The sequence below is a fragment of the Taurulus bubalis genome, assembly GCF_910589615.1.
Source record: "Taurulus bubalis genome assembly, chromosome: 16".
Lineage (NCBI taxonomy): Eukaryota > Metazoa > Chordata > Actinopteri > Perciformes > Cottidae > Taurulus > Taurulus bubalis.
Window position 1 is genome coordinate 23,617,742 of NC_136604.1, and position 17,500 is coordinate 23,635,241.

Genomic DNA, 17,500 nt, shown 5'->3' on the forward strand with positions numbered 1-17,500 from the left:
CAAGTACACAAGAGAGGTGGTACTGAGGGTACAAGTACACAAGAGAGGTGGTACTGAGGGTACAAGTACACAAGAGAGGGTACTGAGGGCACAAGTACACAAGAGAGGGTACTAAGGGTACAAGTACACAAGAGAGGGTACTGAGGGTACAAGTACACAAGAGAGGTGGTACTGAGGGTACAAGTACACAAGAGAGGGTACTGAGGGTACAAGTACACAAGAGAGGTGGTACTGAGGGCACAAGTACACAAGAGAGGGTACTGAGGGTACAAGTACACAAGAGAGGTGGTACTGAGGGTACAAGTACACAAGAGAGGGTACTGAGGGCACAAGTACACAAGAGAGGGTACTAAGGGTACAAGTACACAAGAGAGGGTACTGAGGGTACAAGTACACAAGAGAGGTGGTACTGAGGGTACAAGTACACAAGAGAGGGTACTGAGGGTACAAGTACACAAGAGAGGGTACTGAGGGTACAAGTACACAAGAGAGGGTACTGAGGGTACACAAGGGTACACAAGAGAGGGTACTGAGGGTACAAGTACACAAAAGAGGTGGTAATGAGGGCACAAGTACACAAGAGAGGGTACTGAGGGTACAAGTACACAAGAGAGGGCACTGAGGGTACAAGTACACAAGAGAGGGTACTAAGGGTACAAGTACACAAGAGAGGGTACTGAGGGTACAAGTACACAAGAGAGGGTACTAAGGGTACAAGTACACAAGAGAGGGTACTGAGGGTACAAGTACACAAGAGAGGGTACTGAGGGTACAAGTACACAAGAGAGGTGGTACTGAGGGTACAAGTACACAAAAGAGGGTACTGAGGGTACAAGTACACAAGAGAGGTGGTACTGAGGGTACAAGTACACAAGAGAGGTGGTACTGAGGGTACAAGTACACAAGAGAGGGTACTGAGGGCACAAGTACACAAGAGAGGTGGTACTGAGGGTACAAGTACACAAGAGAGGTGGTACTGAGGGTACAAGTACACAAGAGAGGGTACTGAGGGCACAAGTACACAAGAGAGGGTACTAAGGGTACAAGTACACAAGAGAGGGTACTGAGGGTACAAGTACACAAGAGAGGTGGTACTGAGGGTACAAGTACACAAGAGAGGGTACTGAGGGTACAAGTACACAAGAGAGGGTACTGAGGGTACAAGTACACAAGAGAGGTGGTACTGAGGGTACAAGTACACAAAAGAGGGTACTGAGGGTACAAGTACACAAGAGAGGGTACTGAGGGTACAAGTACACAAAAGAGGTGGTACTGAGGGTACAGGTACACAAAAGAGGTGGTACTGAGGGAACAAGTACACAAGAGAGGTGGTACTGAGGGTACAAGTACACAAGAGAGGGTACTGAGGGTACAAGTACACAAAAGAGGTGGTACTGAGGGTACAAGTACACAAGAGAGGTGGTACTGAGGGTACAAGTACACAAAAGAGGTGGTACTGAGGGTACAAGTACACAAGAGAGGTGGTACTGAGGGTACAAGTACACAAAAGAGGTGGTGCTGAGGGTACAAGTACACAAGAGAGGTGGTACTGAGGGTACAAGTACACAAGAGAGGGTACTGAGGGTACAAGTACACAAAAGAGGTGGTACTGAGGGTACAAGTACAGGTCAGTGAGGTCAGTGAACCCAAAAGCAGCTCCAGTTTATTTTGAACTGATTATTTTTAGTTTTGCAGCTTCAACTGAACTCAGAACAGTTTTTATTTCAGTTTGAACAAACAAAACTTTATTTAAATGTCTGATCCTCAACGCTCACATTGATCATCTGAGCTCATCAATCAGTGTGATCAGATTCATGATCAGCTGACTCCTCCTCTAAAGGAGCTGATGTCTCCACAAGGCCCTGAACGCCTCCTCAGCTCCGCCTTAAAAGGAACTGATTTTACATCAACAATAAATACGTTATTATTATAATTATTATAACTGCACAGAAACATATCAAACATATATTATTATTATTATTATTATACATATTTATTCAGATCCTCCATGAGTCTAAACAGAAACTGGGTCATTACGTCATCCCCTGCAGACTGAAATAACACCAGACTGCGTGTATTAATATGCATGAAATAAGAAATGTGATCTATGATCTTTATTTATTGAGTCGTAAGTGCGCATGCGTTGTGCATTGATCAGATTCATTGATCCGGATCATTAGAGGCGTTGGCCGATGATCCAGCCGAACAAACCCGAGTCCACAGAGGAATGTTGTTAATTACCATTTATCATTGCTGTTGTTATTATATTGAATGTTTATTAATGCATATCATATTTACCCGCGTTTACCTTCGGGCTTCCGGTGAGAGAATAAAGGTTTCTGTCTGTCGCTCTTTGTCGCTGCTCCGCTGCTGCAGGTTGAAGGAGCTCTGCGCATGCGTCAAGCTCACCTGAATGTGTAAAGGAGCTTCCGGTTGTACGTTTCACAATAAAAGGCCGAGGGGATGTTCGTGTTTTTACTTTCCTCCTTCAGTCGATGACGTCATTTCTGATTTTAATAAACACTCCGACATGTTTCCCTTTGAGAGATATTCTAGTTTAAAGTACTATAACTTTGTTAATTTTATTCCTGAGCGAGCACACAAGTTATTGTTTTAACTTTATTATTATTATTATAATAATAATAATACAAAAAAACGAACAGAAAAAAGGAAAAGATCAGACAACTTAAATAACGTCTGAAATATTAAAATACATTTTAAAATATCAACAATCAATATTAAAATGAAAATATAGAAGATGAAGTTCTTCGTGTATTTTTTAACATCATGTTAAAATGTATGAATGCATGTGACGGGATATTTTATTTACATTTTAATATTCATACTATATGTTAATTATGAACACGAATCATTTACCACATGAACTGAGCTTCAAAAGTTATGCTTTTATTTTGAAAGACGTGCACACTTCCGGTATGTTCGGTATATTTCTGCCGCACACGTGCAGTTGAGGACGTCTATTTATTTATAAACACTTATTACTCTTTCTCTTTTAGCTGAAATGTGTTTGGTTTATATTTGTTGTTCTATATTTAATATGGTGACAAGTAAACGGCCATCTTGGATCTTCAAGCTGAAGCCAGACTCACAGAAACCAGAAGAAGCTCTCAGACACAGAGTTGCTTCCTCCAGAGGGTTGTGTTGCCACAACAACACAAACAACAACACAAACAACAACATGAACAACAACACAAACAACAACAAAAACAACAACACAAACAACAACAAAAACAACAACATGAACAACAACACAAACAACAACACAGGCAACAACACAAACAACAACAAAAACAACAACACAGGCAACAACACAAACAACAACAAAAACAACAACACAGGCAACAACACAAACAAAAACACAGGCAACAACACAAACAACAACAAAAACAACAATACAAACAACAACACAAACAACAACACAGACAACAACACAAACAACAACACAGGCAACAACACAAACAGCAACAAAAACAACAACATGAACAACAACACAAACAACAACACAGGCAACAACACAAACAACAACAAAAACAACAACACAAACAACAACATGAACAACAACACAAACAACAACAAAAACAACAACACAAACAACAACAAAAACAACAACATGAACAACAACACAAACAACAACACAGGCAACAACATGAACAACAACACAGGCAACAACACAAACAACAACACAGCCAACAACATGAACAACAACACAGGCAACAACACAAACAACAACACAGGCAACAACACAAACAACAACACAGGCAACAACACAAACAACAACACAGACAACAACACAAACAACAACACAGACAACAACACAAACAACAACACAGGCAACAACACAAACAACAACACAAACAACAACACAGGCAACAACACAAACAACAGCACAGACAACAACACAAACAACAACACAAACAACAACATGAACAACAACACAGACAACAACATGAACAACAACACAGGCAACAACACAAACAACAACACAGACAACAACATGAACAACAACACAGACAACAACACAAACAACAACACAGACAACAACATGAACAACAACACAGGCAACAACACAAACAACAACACAGACAACAACATGAACAACAACACAGACAACAACATGAACAACAACACAGGCAACAACACAAACAACAACACAGACAACAACATGAACAACAACACAGGCAACAACACGAACAACAACACAGACAACAACATGAACAACAACACAGGCAACAACACAAACAACAACACAGACAACAACATGAACAACAACACAGACAACAACATGAACAACAACACAGGCAACAACATGAACAACAACACAGACAACAACATGAACAACAACACAGGCAACAACACAAACAACAACATAGACAACAACATGAACAACAACACAGACAACAACATGAACAACAACACAGGCAACAACACAAACAACAACACAGGCAACAACACAAACAACAACACAAACAACAACATGAACAACAACACAGACAACAACATGAACAACAACACAGGCAACAACACAAACAACAACACAGACAACAACATGAACAACAACACAGACAACAACACAAACAACAACACAGACAACAACATGAACAACAACACAGGCAACAACACGAACAACAACACAGACAACAACATGAACAACAACACAGACAACAACATGAACAACAACACAGGCAACAACACAAACAACAACACAGACAACAACATGAACAACAACACAGACAACAACATGAACAACAACACAGGCAACAACACAAACAACAACACAGGCAACAACACAAACAACAACACAAACAACAACACAAACAACAACACAAACAACAACACAGGCAACAACACAAACAACAACACAAACAACAACACAAACAACAACACAGGCAACAACACAAACAACAACACAAACAACAACACAGGCAACAACACAAACAACAACACAAACAACAACACAAACAACAACACAAACAACAACACAGGCAACAACACAAACAACAACACAAACAACAACACAAACAACAACACAAACAACAACACAAACAACAACACAGGCAACAACACAGACAACAACACAAACAACAACACAGGCAACAACACAAACAACAACACAAACAACAACACAAACAACAACACAAACAACAACACAGGCAACAACACAAACAACAACACAAACAACAACACAAACAACAACACAAACAACAACACAGGCAACAACACAAACAACAACACAAACAACAACACAAACAACAACACAAACTACCTCGCTTTAAAGAGTTCTAAACATCAGTACCGTCCCTTAAAATAAATAATAAGTAATAAATAATGAATAATAAATAATAAGTAATAAAGAATGAATAATACATAATAAGTAATAAAGAATGAATAATACATAATAAGTAATACATAATGAATAATACATAATACATATCAAATAATACTGCGTTGGGCCAGCAGGGGGAGCTGTTGGACTGGAAACGAAAGAGAATGAAGAAAACCAGAGTCAGTGTTTCCTGGTTGGAGCCACACCTCAAAGAGAGAGAGAGAGAGAGAGAGAGAGAGAGAGAGAGAGAGAGAGAGAGAGAGAGAGAGAGAGAGAGAGAGAGAGAGAGAGAGAGAGAGAGAGAGGAGAGAGAGAGAAGAGAGAGAGAGAGAGAGAGAGAGAGAGAGAGAGAGAGAGAGAGAGAGAGAGAGAGAGAGAGAGAGAGAGAGAGAGAGAGAGAGAGGAGAGAGAGAGAGAGATGAGAGAGAGAGAGAGAGAGAGAGAGAGAGAGAGAGAGAGAGAGACTCTGGACCGGCAGCTGGTTCTGGTCTCAGTCTGCAGCTTCCAGCCGACGAGCCGCTTCCTGTCTGAGCTCCTCTAGGTGAGTCTGTGAGTCTTTGAGTCTTTTCTCTTCAAACTGATCTCATGAAGCTTGTAAAGGTTGTGCTTAGAAGACAGAGCGCTCACTCTGTCCCACATCCAGGACTCTAACTGAGCTGAGGGACGTTACTGGACAGCCTGTTACACTTAGTACACGTGTAATAACAAGGCTGTGTTACACTTAGTACACGTGTAATAACAAGGCTGTGTTACACTTAGTACACGTGTAATAACAAGGCTGTGTTACACTTAGTACACGTGTAATAACAAGGCTGTGTTACACTTAGTACACGTGTAATAACAAGGCTGTGTTACACTTAGTACACGTGTAATAACAAGGCTGTGTTACACTTAGTACACGTGGAATAACAAGGCTGTGTTACACTTAGTACACGTGGAATAACAAGGCTGTGTTACACTTAGTACACGTGGAATAACAAGGGTTCTGGTTTCTGGGTTCTGGGTCCTGGGCCTGGGTCCTGGGTTCTAGGTTCTGGTTCCTGGGTCCTGGGCCCTGGGTTCTGGGTCCTGGGTCCTGGGTTCTGGGTCCTGGGTCCTGGGTTCTGGTTCCTGGGTCCTGGGTCCTGGGTTCTGGGTCCTGGGTCCTGGGTTCTGGGTCCTGGGTCCTGGGTTCTGGTTCCTGGGTCCTGGGTTCTGGTTTCTGAGGAGAGTCAGACAACACGTTCCATCCCTTTGAGTCCAGAACATCACGGTCCAGGAGGTGGTTAGCGTAGCTTAGCACAATGCCTGGAGGCAGGGGGGACTGTTAGCCCGGCTCCGTCTGAAGTCAGAGAAGTCTCACTCAGGAAACCTTCAGGAAACCTTCAGGAGCCTCTGAGAACGTGGGGTTTTCCAGACTGGAGGCAGTTCAGAGTAATTGTGACAAACAGCTTCGTCCCAACAAGGTTTTCACATTACAGGACTGATGTGGTCCAACCGTACGGTGCGTTCAGGCGCCGTCGGAAACGCGGCAACTGTGTCTGTCTTTGTGTGTGTGTGTGTGTGTGTGTGTGTGTGTGTGTGTGTGTGTGTGTGTGTCTAGAGTTGTGTCTAGAGTTGTGTCTGGACAGTTTAGGTTTCTAGTTCGTCTCTGGTTAGTCTCTAGTTAGTTTCTGGTTAGTCTCTGGTTAGTCTCTGGTTAGTCTCTGGTTAGTCTCTGGTTAGTTTCTGGGTAGTTTCCTGGTGTTTCCTTGTTAGTTTCTTGTTTACTTTCCTGGTTACTTTCTTGGTGTTTCTTGGTTAGTTTCCTGGTTAGGTTCTTGGTGTTTCTTGGTGTTTTTTGGTTAGTTTCCTGGTTAGTTTCTTGGTTAGTTTCTTGGTGTTTCCTGGTTAGGTTCTTGGTGTTTCTTGGTGTTTTTTGGTTAGATTCCTGGTTAGGTTCTTGTTTACTTTTCTGGTTACTTTCTTGGTTAGTTTCCTGGTTACTTACTTGGTGTTTCTTGGTTAGTTTCCTTGTTAGTTTCCTGGTTACTTTCTTGGTGTTTCCTGGTTTGTTTCTTGGTTAGTTTCTTGGTGTTTCCTGGTTAGTTTCCTGGTTAGTTTCTTGTTTACGTTCCTGGTTACTTTCTTGGTGTTTCCTGGTTAGTTTCTTGGTGTTTTCTGGTTAGTTTCTTGGTGTTTTCTGGTTAGTTTCTTGGTGTTTCCTGGTTAGTTTCTTGGTTAGTTTCCTGGTTAGTTTCTTGGTGTTTCTTGGTTAGTTTCTTAGTTTGTTTCCTGGTTAGTTTCTTGGTTAGTTTCTTGGTGTTTCCTGGTTAGTTTCTTGGTTAGTTTCTTGGTTAGTTTCTTAGTTTGTTTCTTGGTTAGTTTCTTGGTTAGTTTTCTGGTTAGTTTCTTGGTGTTTCCTGGTTTGTTTATTGGTTAGTTTCCAGGTTAGTTTCTTGGTGTTTCTTGGTTAGTTTCTTAGTTAGTTTCCTGGTTAGTTTCTGGTTCAGTTTTTGGATCAGAGACCAGAGTCCTGCATCAGAGTCCAGAGTGCTGCAGAGTCCTGGATCAGAGCTGGACTCTGATCTCTGTGTCTGTAGGCATACAGAGAAGTGGATTCAACCTTCAGCCTTTATGTCAACACACACACACACACACACACACACACACACACACACACACACACACACACACACACACACACACACACACACACAGTATTATCAGCTCTGCTGCCAAACCAAATGCATTCACCTTAGTAAGAGATAACACAATTATAAAATCTGCTTATATTAATAATATCCCTATGATATTAATATATATATATTGCATGTAACATTAGTGTTTTTAGCTTTTCGAGGACAGGATCCTGAAACGTCTTTTTTCTTTTGAAAAGTGAAACAGGAAACAGGAAGTGACGTTCTCGTTGCCGTGCTTCTTGTCTTCCGTGGTGTTGAACAGAACCGTTAGAGTTCCTTCAGGATGAAAGGAGCTCGTTGTGAAGCTCTAACACACATCCAGCTGTTCCTCATCACACGCCTCTTTGTGCTGCACAGGAAGTGGTCACCTGGAGCAGGAAGTGTCACCTGGAGCAGGAAGTGAGCATCTGAGTTTAGAAGCCAGGAAGTGAACGTTTGGCCCAATCCCTAACCCCCTAGGCCCTCGAACTCTGAACCCTATATAATGTATATCTTTTGTGTTTGCACCGCAACAGCTGATCCACTGAAGGCCCAGGTAGAGAATCCACAGCCCGCCACTGATATGTGTATATATTTGTATATATATATATATATATATATATATATATATATATATATATATATATATATATATATATATACACATAGATATTATACATATATATATGTTTATATAACTATATGTATATACGTTATGTTTCATATTCATCAGTGTTTAAATAAAGGAACGTACAGTAACAGTAAGTCCTACATTTCCCACAATGCAACTGGACCGTTCAAAAAGTCTAAAGCTGTATGTGTGTGTGTGTGTGTGTGTGTGTGTGTGTGTGTGTGAATACTTGTCCCATGATGTCATGAGGAACAACGGGTAGCTGTGTCCCCCCCCCCCCCCCCCTCCAGATGGTACGGTCCGCCAGCCGTCAGTTTGTAAAGTTTGAGGAAGTTTAAAGGTAAACGAGTGGATGAGACAGTGGTAAAAGTACACACACTCATGTACTGTGTACTGTAGTACCACTACTGAATCTGCTGAGTGACTACAAAGAGACATAGTAGTACAACATAGTAGTACAACATAGTAGTACAACATAGTAGTACAACATAGTAGTAACGTAGTAGTGCAACATAGTACTACAACTTAGTATTGCAATGTAGTAGTACAACATAGTACTACTACAGTACTGGAGGTATTTTCCATCTGAAAATAAAAAGCTCATAAAAGTTTCCGCTGAAACATGAAGCGACTTGTTTCTCTTCACATTCTTTTAAGTCTGATGAAGAGTTTAACTCTTTAAAGAATATATAATATATATATTATTTAATATATAATATATTATTTAATAAACAATAACCAGGGAGTTTAGTTTTATGTATCAAGAATAAAGATAAAACACACAATAAAGAATAAAGAAGAAAACATGATGAGTAAGGTTAGTGTTTCTGTTGCAGTAATCATTAGTCACCTGACCTGGGGGCAAAGGTCACCTGAGTGTGTGTGTGTGTGTGTGTGTGTGTGTGTGTGTGTGTGTGTGTGTGTGTGTGCGTGTGTGTGTGTGTGTGTGTGTGTGTGTGTGTGTGTGTGTGTGTTATTTCACTTTGACGTCTCAGGATCAGTTTGTTTCATCTGAAAACAACAAGAACAAAACCAGAAACTCTTTAATTTAAACTGTACAAGCCTCAGTGTGTGTGTGTGTGTGTGTGTGTGTGTGTGTGTGTGTGTGTGTGTGTGTGTGTGTGTGTGTGTGTGTGTGTGGACCACACCCAGTGTTTAGTCAGACCACTTAATGTGTTCACTGTGCTGACTTCTCACAGAGAGTGTGTGTGTTCTGGTTCTTCTATCACTGTGAGGACCAAGTGTGAGTCTTTGGGAGGTTTTATATGTATTAATTATTTAACTTTGTATTTATTTACATCACATTAATCACCTCAACGTAAGTGTTTCAGGGTTCGCTCCTCTGCTTCAAATGAGTGGTTTAATATGATCAACAGTCCAATAAAATATATCAACACATGATCAATTAGCAGGTATTTTACCGATTGGGAGGAAGCGATGACTCATGATTACTGGTTGGGTTTGCTGTAAGCCAACAGGAAGTCATCGTCACTGGTTCCCTCCACCGACAGCCAATCAGAGTCTTCCTTTATATTTTAGATTCGGGCTGTTACTGGGACCATCAACCTTTTGTCTGAACTGGAACTACAGATGATAACTGTGGATTTAAACCAAGTTATTCATTTAAAGTCACACGACTTCCTTTCAAACTCAGTCGGTGGAAGAGTCTTGAATACGTTAGTGGGCAGACTGGTAACCTGCAAAAACTGGGTAAACTGGGTGGGGCTTTGTTGCCCAGAGCTAAACTGGTTTGAGTCTGATTTGAAGGACAGAAACGTGACTCGTGGAGTTCCCCAAGGCTCCGTCCTCGGGCCTCTGCTGTTCAGCATTTTAGATTGTTAAAATCAGACACAAGGTCTCCCTCTATGCAGACGACACCCATGTTTACATGAGACCGAGGACTGTGAGGACTGTGAGGCCTCTGAGGACTATGAGGACTATGAGGATTATGAGGACTATGAGGACTGTGAGGACTCTGAGGACTGTGAGGACTGTGAGGACTCTGAGGACTGTGAGGACTCTGAGGACTCTGAAGACTGTAAGGACTGTGAGGACTGTAAGGACTGTGAGGACTCTGAGGACTGTGAGGACTCTGAGGACTGTGAGGACTCTGAGGACTGTGAGGACTCTGAGGACTGTGAGGACTCTGAGGACTGTGAGGACTCTAAGGACTGTGAGGACTCTGAGGACTGTGAGGATTGTGAGGACTGTGAGGATTATGAGGACTGTGAGGACTCTGAGGACTGTGAGGACTCTGAGGACTGTGAGGACTCTGAGGACTGTGAGGACTCTGAGGACAATGAGGACTATGAGGACTCTGAGGACTATGAGGACTATGAGGACTATAAATCAATATAAAATGTGTCTTTTCTGTCTCCGCAGATCATCTCAGTTTGGATATTAAATCACAAACTCTTCTTCGTCTGTTTTTGAGTCCTTCACCGGACAGTTTGGGGTCTGACGTGGGATTATTTTTTTGGGATTTTCTTTCTGTTGCTGCTGGTGCAGTTTTTGCCTGAATGCCCCAGGACTACCCGCAGGCTGCAGCTCCTCCCACGGCCTGCAGGGCGGCAGCAGAGAGCTGCCGGACGCTGGACCGGACGCTGGACCGGACGCTGGACCGGACGCTAGACCGGACGCTGGACCGGCGGAGCGTCGGCATGAGCGACTTCTGGCACAAGATGGGCTGCTGCGTGGTGGCCAAGCCGCCGCCGGTGAGACGCACCTCCACCTCATGGAGAGGAGGGGAGGAGGGGGGGGGTGGTAAAGGGGGGTGGTAAAGGGGACGGTGGGGACATGTGTTCAAACAACAGGAAGCTGATTGCTTCACTTTGTGTCAAATATCGTGATCCTTCCTTTTGAAATTCAATGAGACTGAGAAAGTCATACAATTTCATAAAATATTAAACCTCATAAAACGCAAAATAAAATCCTAAAATGTCAAAGAAATCCTAAAACGTAATACAAGTTCATAAAATGTCTTAAAAATGTTGTAAAATGTCAAAATATGATAAAATGTCATAAAAAGGCAGAAAGTCATAACGTTTTATAGAATTTCATAACATTTCATAGACCTTCAGACCTTCAGACCTTTAGTTCCTCAGACCTTTAGTTCCTCAGGCCGTCAGACCTTCAGACCTTCAGACCTTTAGTTCCTCAGACCATCAGACCATCAGACCTTCAGACCTTCAGACCTTTAGTTCCTCAGACCTTCAGACCTTTAGACCTTCAGACCTTTAGACCCTCAGACCTTCAGACCTTCAGACCTTCAGACCTTTAGACCCTCAGACCTTCAGACCTTCAGACCTTTAGTTCCTCAGACCTTCAGACCTTTAGACCTTCAGACCTTCAGACCTTTAGTTCCTCAGACCTTCAGACCTTTAGACCTTCAGACCTTTAGTTCCTCAGACCTTCAGACCTTTAGACCTTCAGACCTTCAGACCTTTAGACCCTCAGACCTTCAGACCTTCAGACCTTTAGACCTTCAGACCTTTAGACCCTCAGATCTTCAGACCTTTAGACCTTCAGACCTTCAGACCTTTAGTTCCTCAGACCTTCAGACCTTCAAACCGTCAGACCTTCAGACCTTTAGACCTTCAGACCTTCAGACCTTTAGTTCCTCAGACCTTCAGACCTTCAAACAGTCAGACCTTCAGACCTTTAGACCTTCAGACCTTCAGACCTTTAGTTCCTCAGACCTTCAGACCTTCAAACTGTCAGACCTTCAGACCTTCAGACCTTTAGACCCTCAGACCTTCAGACCTTCAGACCTTTAGTTCCTCAGACCTTCAGACCTTCAGACCCTCAGACCTTCAGACATTTAGTTCCTCAGACCTTCAGACCTTCAGACCTTCAGACCTTCAGACCTTTAGACCTTCAGACCTTCAGACCTTCAGACCTTTAGACCCTCAGACCTTCAGACCTTCAAACCTTCAGACCTTTAGTTCCTCAGACCTTCAGACCTTTAGACCCTCAGACCTTCAGACCTTTAGTTCCTCAGACCTTCAGACCTTTAGACCTTCAGACCTTCAGACCTTTAGTTCCTCAGACCTTCAGACCTTCAGACCTTTAGACCCTCAGACCTTCAGACCTTCAGACATTTAGTTCCTCAAACCTTCAGACCTTCAGACCTTTAGACCCTCAGACCTTCAGACCTTCAGACCATCAGACCTTCAGACCTTCAGACCTTTAGTTCCTCAGACCTTCAGACCTTCAGACCTTTAGACCCTCAGACCTTCAGACCTTTAGTTCCTCAGACCTTCAGACCTTTAGACCTTCAGACCTTTAGTTCTTCAGACCTTCAGACCTTCAGACCTTCAGACCTTTTGACCCTCAGACCTTCAGACCTTCAGACATTTAGTTCCTCAGACCTTCAGACCTTCAGACCTTCAGACCTTTAGACCCTCAGACCTTCAGACCTTCAGACCTTTAGTTCCTCAGACCTTCAGACCTTCAGACCTTCAGACCTTTTGACCCTCAGACCTTCAGACCTTTAGTTCCTCAGACCTTCAGACCTTTAGACCCTCAGACCTTCAGACCTTCAGACCTTTAGACCTTCAGACCTTTAGACCCTCAGATCTTCAGACCTTTAGACCTTCAGACCTTCAGACCTTTAGTTCCTCAGACCTTCAGACCTTCAAACCGTCAGACCTTCAGACCTTTAGACCTTCAGACCTTCAGACCTTTAGTTCCTCAGACCTTCAGACCTTCAAACAGTCAGACCTTCAGACCTTTAGACCTTCAGACCTTCAGACCTTTAGTTCCTCAGACCTTCAGACCTTCAAACTGTCAGACCTTCAGACCTTCAGACCTTTAGACCCTCAGACCTTCAGACCTTCAGACCTTTAGTTCCTCAGACCTTCAGACCTTCAGACCCTCAGACCTTCAGACATTTAGTTCCTCAGACCTTCAGACCTTCAGACCTTCAGACCTTCAGACCTTTAGACCTTCAGACCTTCAGACCTTCAGACCTTTAGACCCTCAGACCTTCAGACCTTCAAACCTTCAGACCTTTAGTTCCTCAGACCTTCAGACCTTTAGACCCTCAGACCTTCAGACCTTTAGTTCCTCAGACCTTCAGACCTTTAGACCTTCAGACCTTCAGACCTTTAGTTCCTCAGACCTTCAGACCTTCAGACCTTTAGACCCTCAGACCTTCAGACCTTCAGACATTTAGTTCCTCAAACCTTCAGACCTTCAGACCTTTAGACCCTCAGACCTTCAGACCTTCAGACCATCAGACCTTCAGACCTTCAGACCTTTAGTTCCTCAGACCTTCAGACCTTCAGACCTTTAGACCCTCAGACCTTCAGACCTTTAGTTCCTCAGACCTTCAGACCTTTAGACCTTCAGACCTTTAGTTCTTCAGACCTTCAGACCTTCAGACCTTCAGACCTTTTGACCCTCAGACCTTCAGACCTTCAGACATTTAGTTCCTCAGACCTTCAGACCTTCAGACCTTCAGACCTTTAGACCCTCAGACCTTCAGACCTTCAGACCTTTAGTTCCTCAGACCTTCAGACCTTCAGACCTTCAGACCTTTTGACCCTCAGACCTTCAGACCTTTAGTTCCTCAGACCTTCAGACCTTTAGACCTTCAGACCTTCAGACCTTTAGACCTTTGAGCTCTGACCCGTCAGCGAGCTTTAGTCCAGTATTTAATCTTCTCGTTGGACGTCTCAGAGTCTTAATCCTGAGCCGGACAGATGTTACGCAACGGCTGGACTACAGCGGTCCCTGAGCCCCAGAGCTCTCACCAGATCAATAGTTACATGTGAAGAAGACAGGAGAACTGATCAGAGATCAATCAAGAAGACAGGAGAACTGATCAGTGATCAATCAAGAAGACAGGAGAACACCAACGTAGATTTCACTGCCGTTAGCACTGTGACCTACGTTAGCACCGTTAGCTCTGTTAGCACTGTTAGCGCTAATTGCACCATTGGCACTGTTAACAGAAATAGCACTGTTAAAACTGTTAGCACTAATAGCACAGTTAGCTCGGTTAGCACCATTAGCACTGTTAGCTTTGTTAGCCCCGTAAGGACTGTTAACACTGTTAGCGCTAGTAGCACTGTTAACACTGATAACAGAGTATTTTTACATTGATGTATTAGGACTTTTACTGTAACAGAGTACTTTTACAGTGAGATAGTAGTACTTTTACTGTAACATAGTACTTTTACAGTGAGGTAGTAGTACTTTTACAGTAAGGTATTAGTATTTTTACTGTAACATAGTACTTTTACAGTGAGGTAGTAGTACTTTTACAGTAAGGTATTAGTATTTTTACTGTAACAGAGTACTTTTACAGTGAGGTAGTAGTACTTTTACTGCAGTAAAGGATCTAAATACTACCTCCATCACTGATGGAGGTCAAAGGTTCAGGGAAACCAGCTAATCAGAGTTTTTTAAGTAAATATTTGAGTGAGCTAGTTCTTCATCGTCATCTTCATCATCATCTTCGTCGTCGTCGTCGTGGTTGCATAAAAGCTCTGAATAATCTGGTGGACCTTAATCCTTTTAAATCAGATCCTGGATCAGTTCTGGTTCCTCACAGCAGGATTAACTGGATTGAAATGAGGCGTTCAGGGACAGTATGCCAGAGGTCACGTGTCCCTGAACGCACCACAGGAAATCATAAAATTATGAAATATGTATGAAAACTAAACGAAATGAAATGATTTACATCCTATTGCAGACTATTTATTATTATTATTATTATGAATTAATAAGTAATAAAAGTGATTTTAAAACGAGGAGAGATACACACACACTTAATTAACCTGTGTGTGTGTGTGTGTGTGTGTGTGTGTGTGTGTGTGTGTGTGTGTGTGTGTGTGTGTGTGTGTGTGTGTGTGTGTGTGTAGAAGAAGAGGAGGAGGATTGATCGCAGTATGATTGGAGAACCGACGAACTTCATCCACCTCACACACATCGGCTCTGGAGAGATGGCAGAGGTGAGACCTGTCTGTGTGTCCACCTGTCTGTCTGTTCTCCTGTCTGTTCACCTGTCTGTCTGTTCTCCTGTCTGTTCACCTGTCTGTGTGTCCACCTGTCTGTCTGTTCTCCTGTCTGTCTGTTCTCCTGTCTGTTCACCTGTCTGTGTGTCCACCTGTCTGTCTGTTCTCCTGTCTGTCTGCTATGTTTTTGTCATTTAAAAAAGACGTAGAAAAACCTCCTCTAGAAAGATAATAAGTATACAAATGTATGTGGGAAAATTAAGAGAAATATAAATGAAGTTTTCATTCACATGTTATCAATTATATTGATTGTGTGTGTGTGTGTGTGTGTGTCTGTGTGTGTGTGTGTGTGTGTGTGTGTGTGTGTGTGTGTGTGTGTGTGTGTGTGTGTGTGTGTGTGTGTGTGTGTGTGCAGTCGGGCTCGGTACAGGAACAGATGAGGTCTAAAGACCAGAATACGAACGTCAGGAACAGCCTATTATAGCCGGTAAACACACACACACACACACACACACACACACACACACACACACACACACACACACACGCACACACACTTTCTCCGTCTCAAAGATATTTTTTTCAGGTCAGACTTATTAACATGTTTATTTTTCAGGAATGTTTTTAATTGACGTGGACCAGGTGATGACCTTCTCCTTCCTCCACGATGACATTCTCCTTCCTCCATGATGACCTTCTCCTTCCTCCACGGTGACCTTCTCCTTCCTCCATGATGACCTCCTCCTTCCTCCACGATGACCTTCTCCTTCCTCCACGATGACCTTCTCCTTCCTCCACGATGACCTTCTCCTTCCTCCACGATGACCTTCTCCTTCCTCCATGATGACCTTCTCCTTCCTCCACGGTGACCTTATCCTTCCTCCACGATGACCTTCTCCTTCCTCCACGATGACCTTCTCCTTTCTCCACGATGACCTTCTCCTTCCTCCATGATGACCTTCTCCTTCCTCCACGATGACCTTATCCCGTGGAGGAAGGAGATGACCTTCTCCTTCCTCCACGGTGACCTTATCCTTCCTCCATGATGAACTTCTCCTTCCTCCACGATGATATTCTGCTTTCTCCACGATGACCTTCTCCTTCCTCCATAATGACCTTCTCCTTCCTCCACGATGACCTTATCCCGTGGAGGAAGGAGATGACCTTCTCCTTCCTCCACGGTGACCTTCTCCTTCCTCCACGATGACCTTCTCCTTCCTCCATGATGACCTTCTCCTTCCTCCACGGGGACCTTCTCCTTCCTCCACGATGACCTTCTCCTTCCTCCACGATGACCTTCTCCTTCCTCCACGATGACCTTCTCCTTCCTCCACGATGACCTTCTCCTTCCTCCACGATGACTTTCTCCTTCCTCCATGGTGACCTTCTCCTTCCTCCATAATGACCTTCTCCTTCCTCCGCGGTGACCCCTTCCCCCCCCGTCTCCTGCCCTCGGGACCACTAGCCGTCAGTATTAAGTCAAACCGACCGATGACATCACTGGACTCCGTCTCCCAGAATGCCATTTCATTCAGGAGATGTGATCAATGACAGAATGTCTGTAAACTACATTTCCCAGCATTTACCCCCTCCACCTGGTCACATGACCTCAGCGATGACATCATTGGACTTCAACTCCCAGGATGCCTCACTCTGCACAGCCTCACTGCTGGAGCTGAATGAGTAAAGACTTTAGGAGGGAACGTGTGTGTGTGTGTGCGTGTGCGTGTGCGTGTGCGTGTGTGTGTGTGTGTGTGTGTGTGTGTGATGTCATGTTTTCTTCTCCTCCCACCAGTTTAAATATACCAGTTCCCTCACTGGTCTCATTCTGAATGAAACTCTGAGACGGTTCAGGACTTTACTGTTTATTGTTTATGACTTTATTGTTTATGACTTTATTGTTTATGACTTTATTGTGGATGAC

At 43.3% G+C, this 17,500-nt stretch overlaps 3 protein-coding genes across 4 annotated transcripts in view; 2 read left to right on the plus strand and 1 right to left on the minus strand.

Annotated features, from left to right (window-relative positions):
- mllt11 (MLLT11 transcription factor 7 cofactor) overlaps positions 1-2,381 on the minus strand; it is a 5,016-nt gene extending 2,635 nt beyond the window's left edge. The window contains exon 1 of one of the 2 annotated variants that reach the window (XM_079232300.1): positions 2,309-2,381. The gene's annotated coding sequence lies outside the window, so the exon portion shown is untranslated. Of the gene's footprint in view, positions 1-2,298 lie in introns of both variants that reach the window. The other variant, XM_079232299.1, reaches the window with a different exon arrangement.
- Positions 1-17,500, plus strand: part of plekho1a (pleckstrin homology domain containing, family O member 1a) — a gene marked incomplete at both ends in the record, with an annotated part of 111,687 nt that overhangs the window by 38,745 nt on the left and 55,442 nt on the right. The window lies entirely within an intron of this gene.
- Positions 11,134-16,060, plus strand: cdc42se1 (CDC42 small effector 1; the record flags this gene model as incomplete). Its single annotated transcript, XM_079232067.1, has 3 exons — positions 11,134-11,328; positions 15,484-15,573; positions 15,992-16,060. 3 exons carry the CDS (start codon positions 11,134-11,136, stop codon positions 16,058-16,060), a joined length of 354 nt encoding a protein of 117 aa, XP_079088193.1.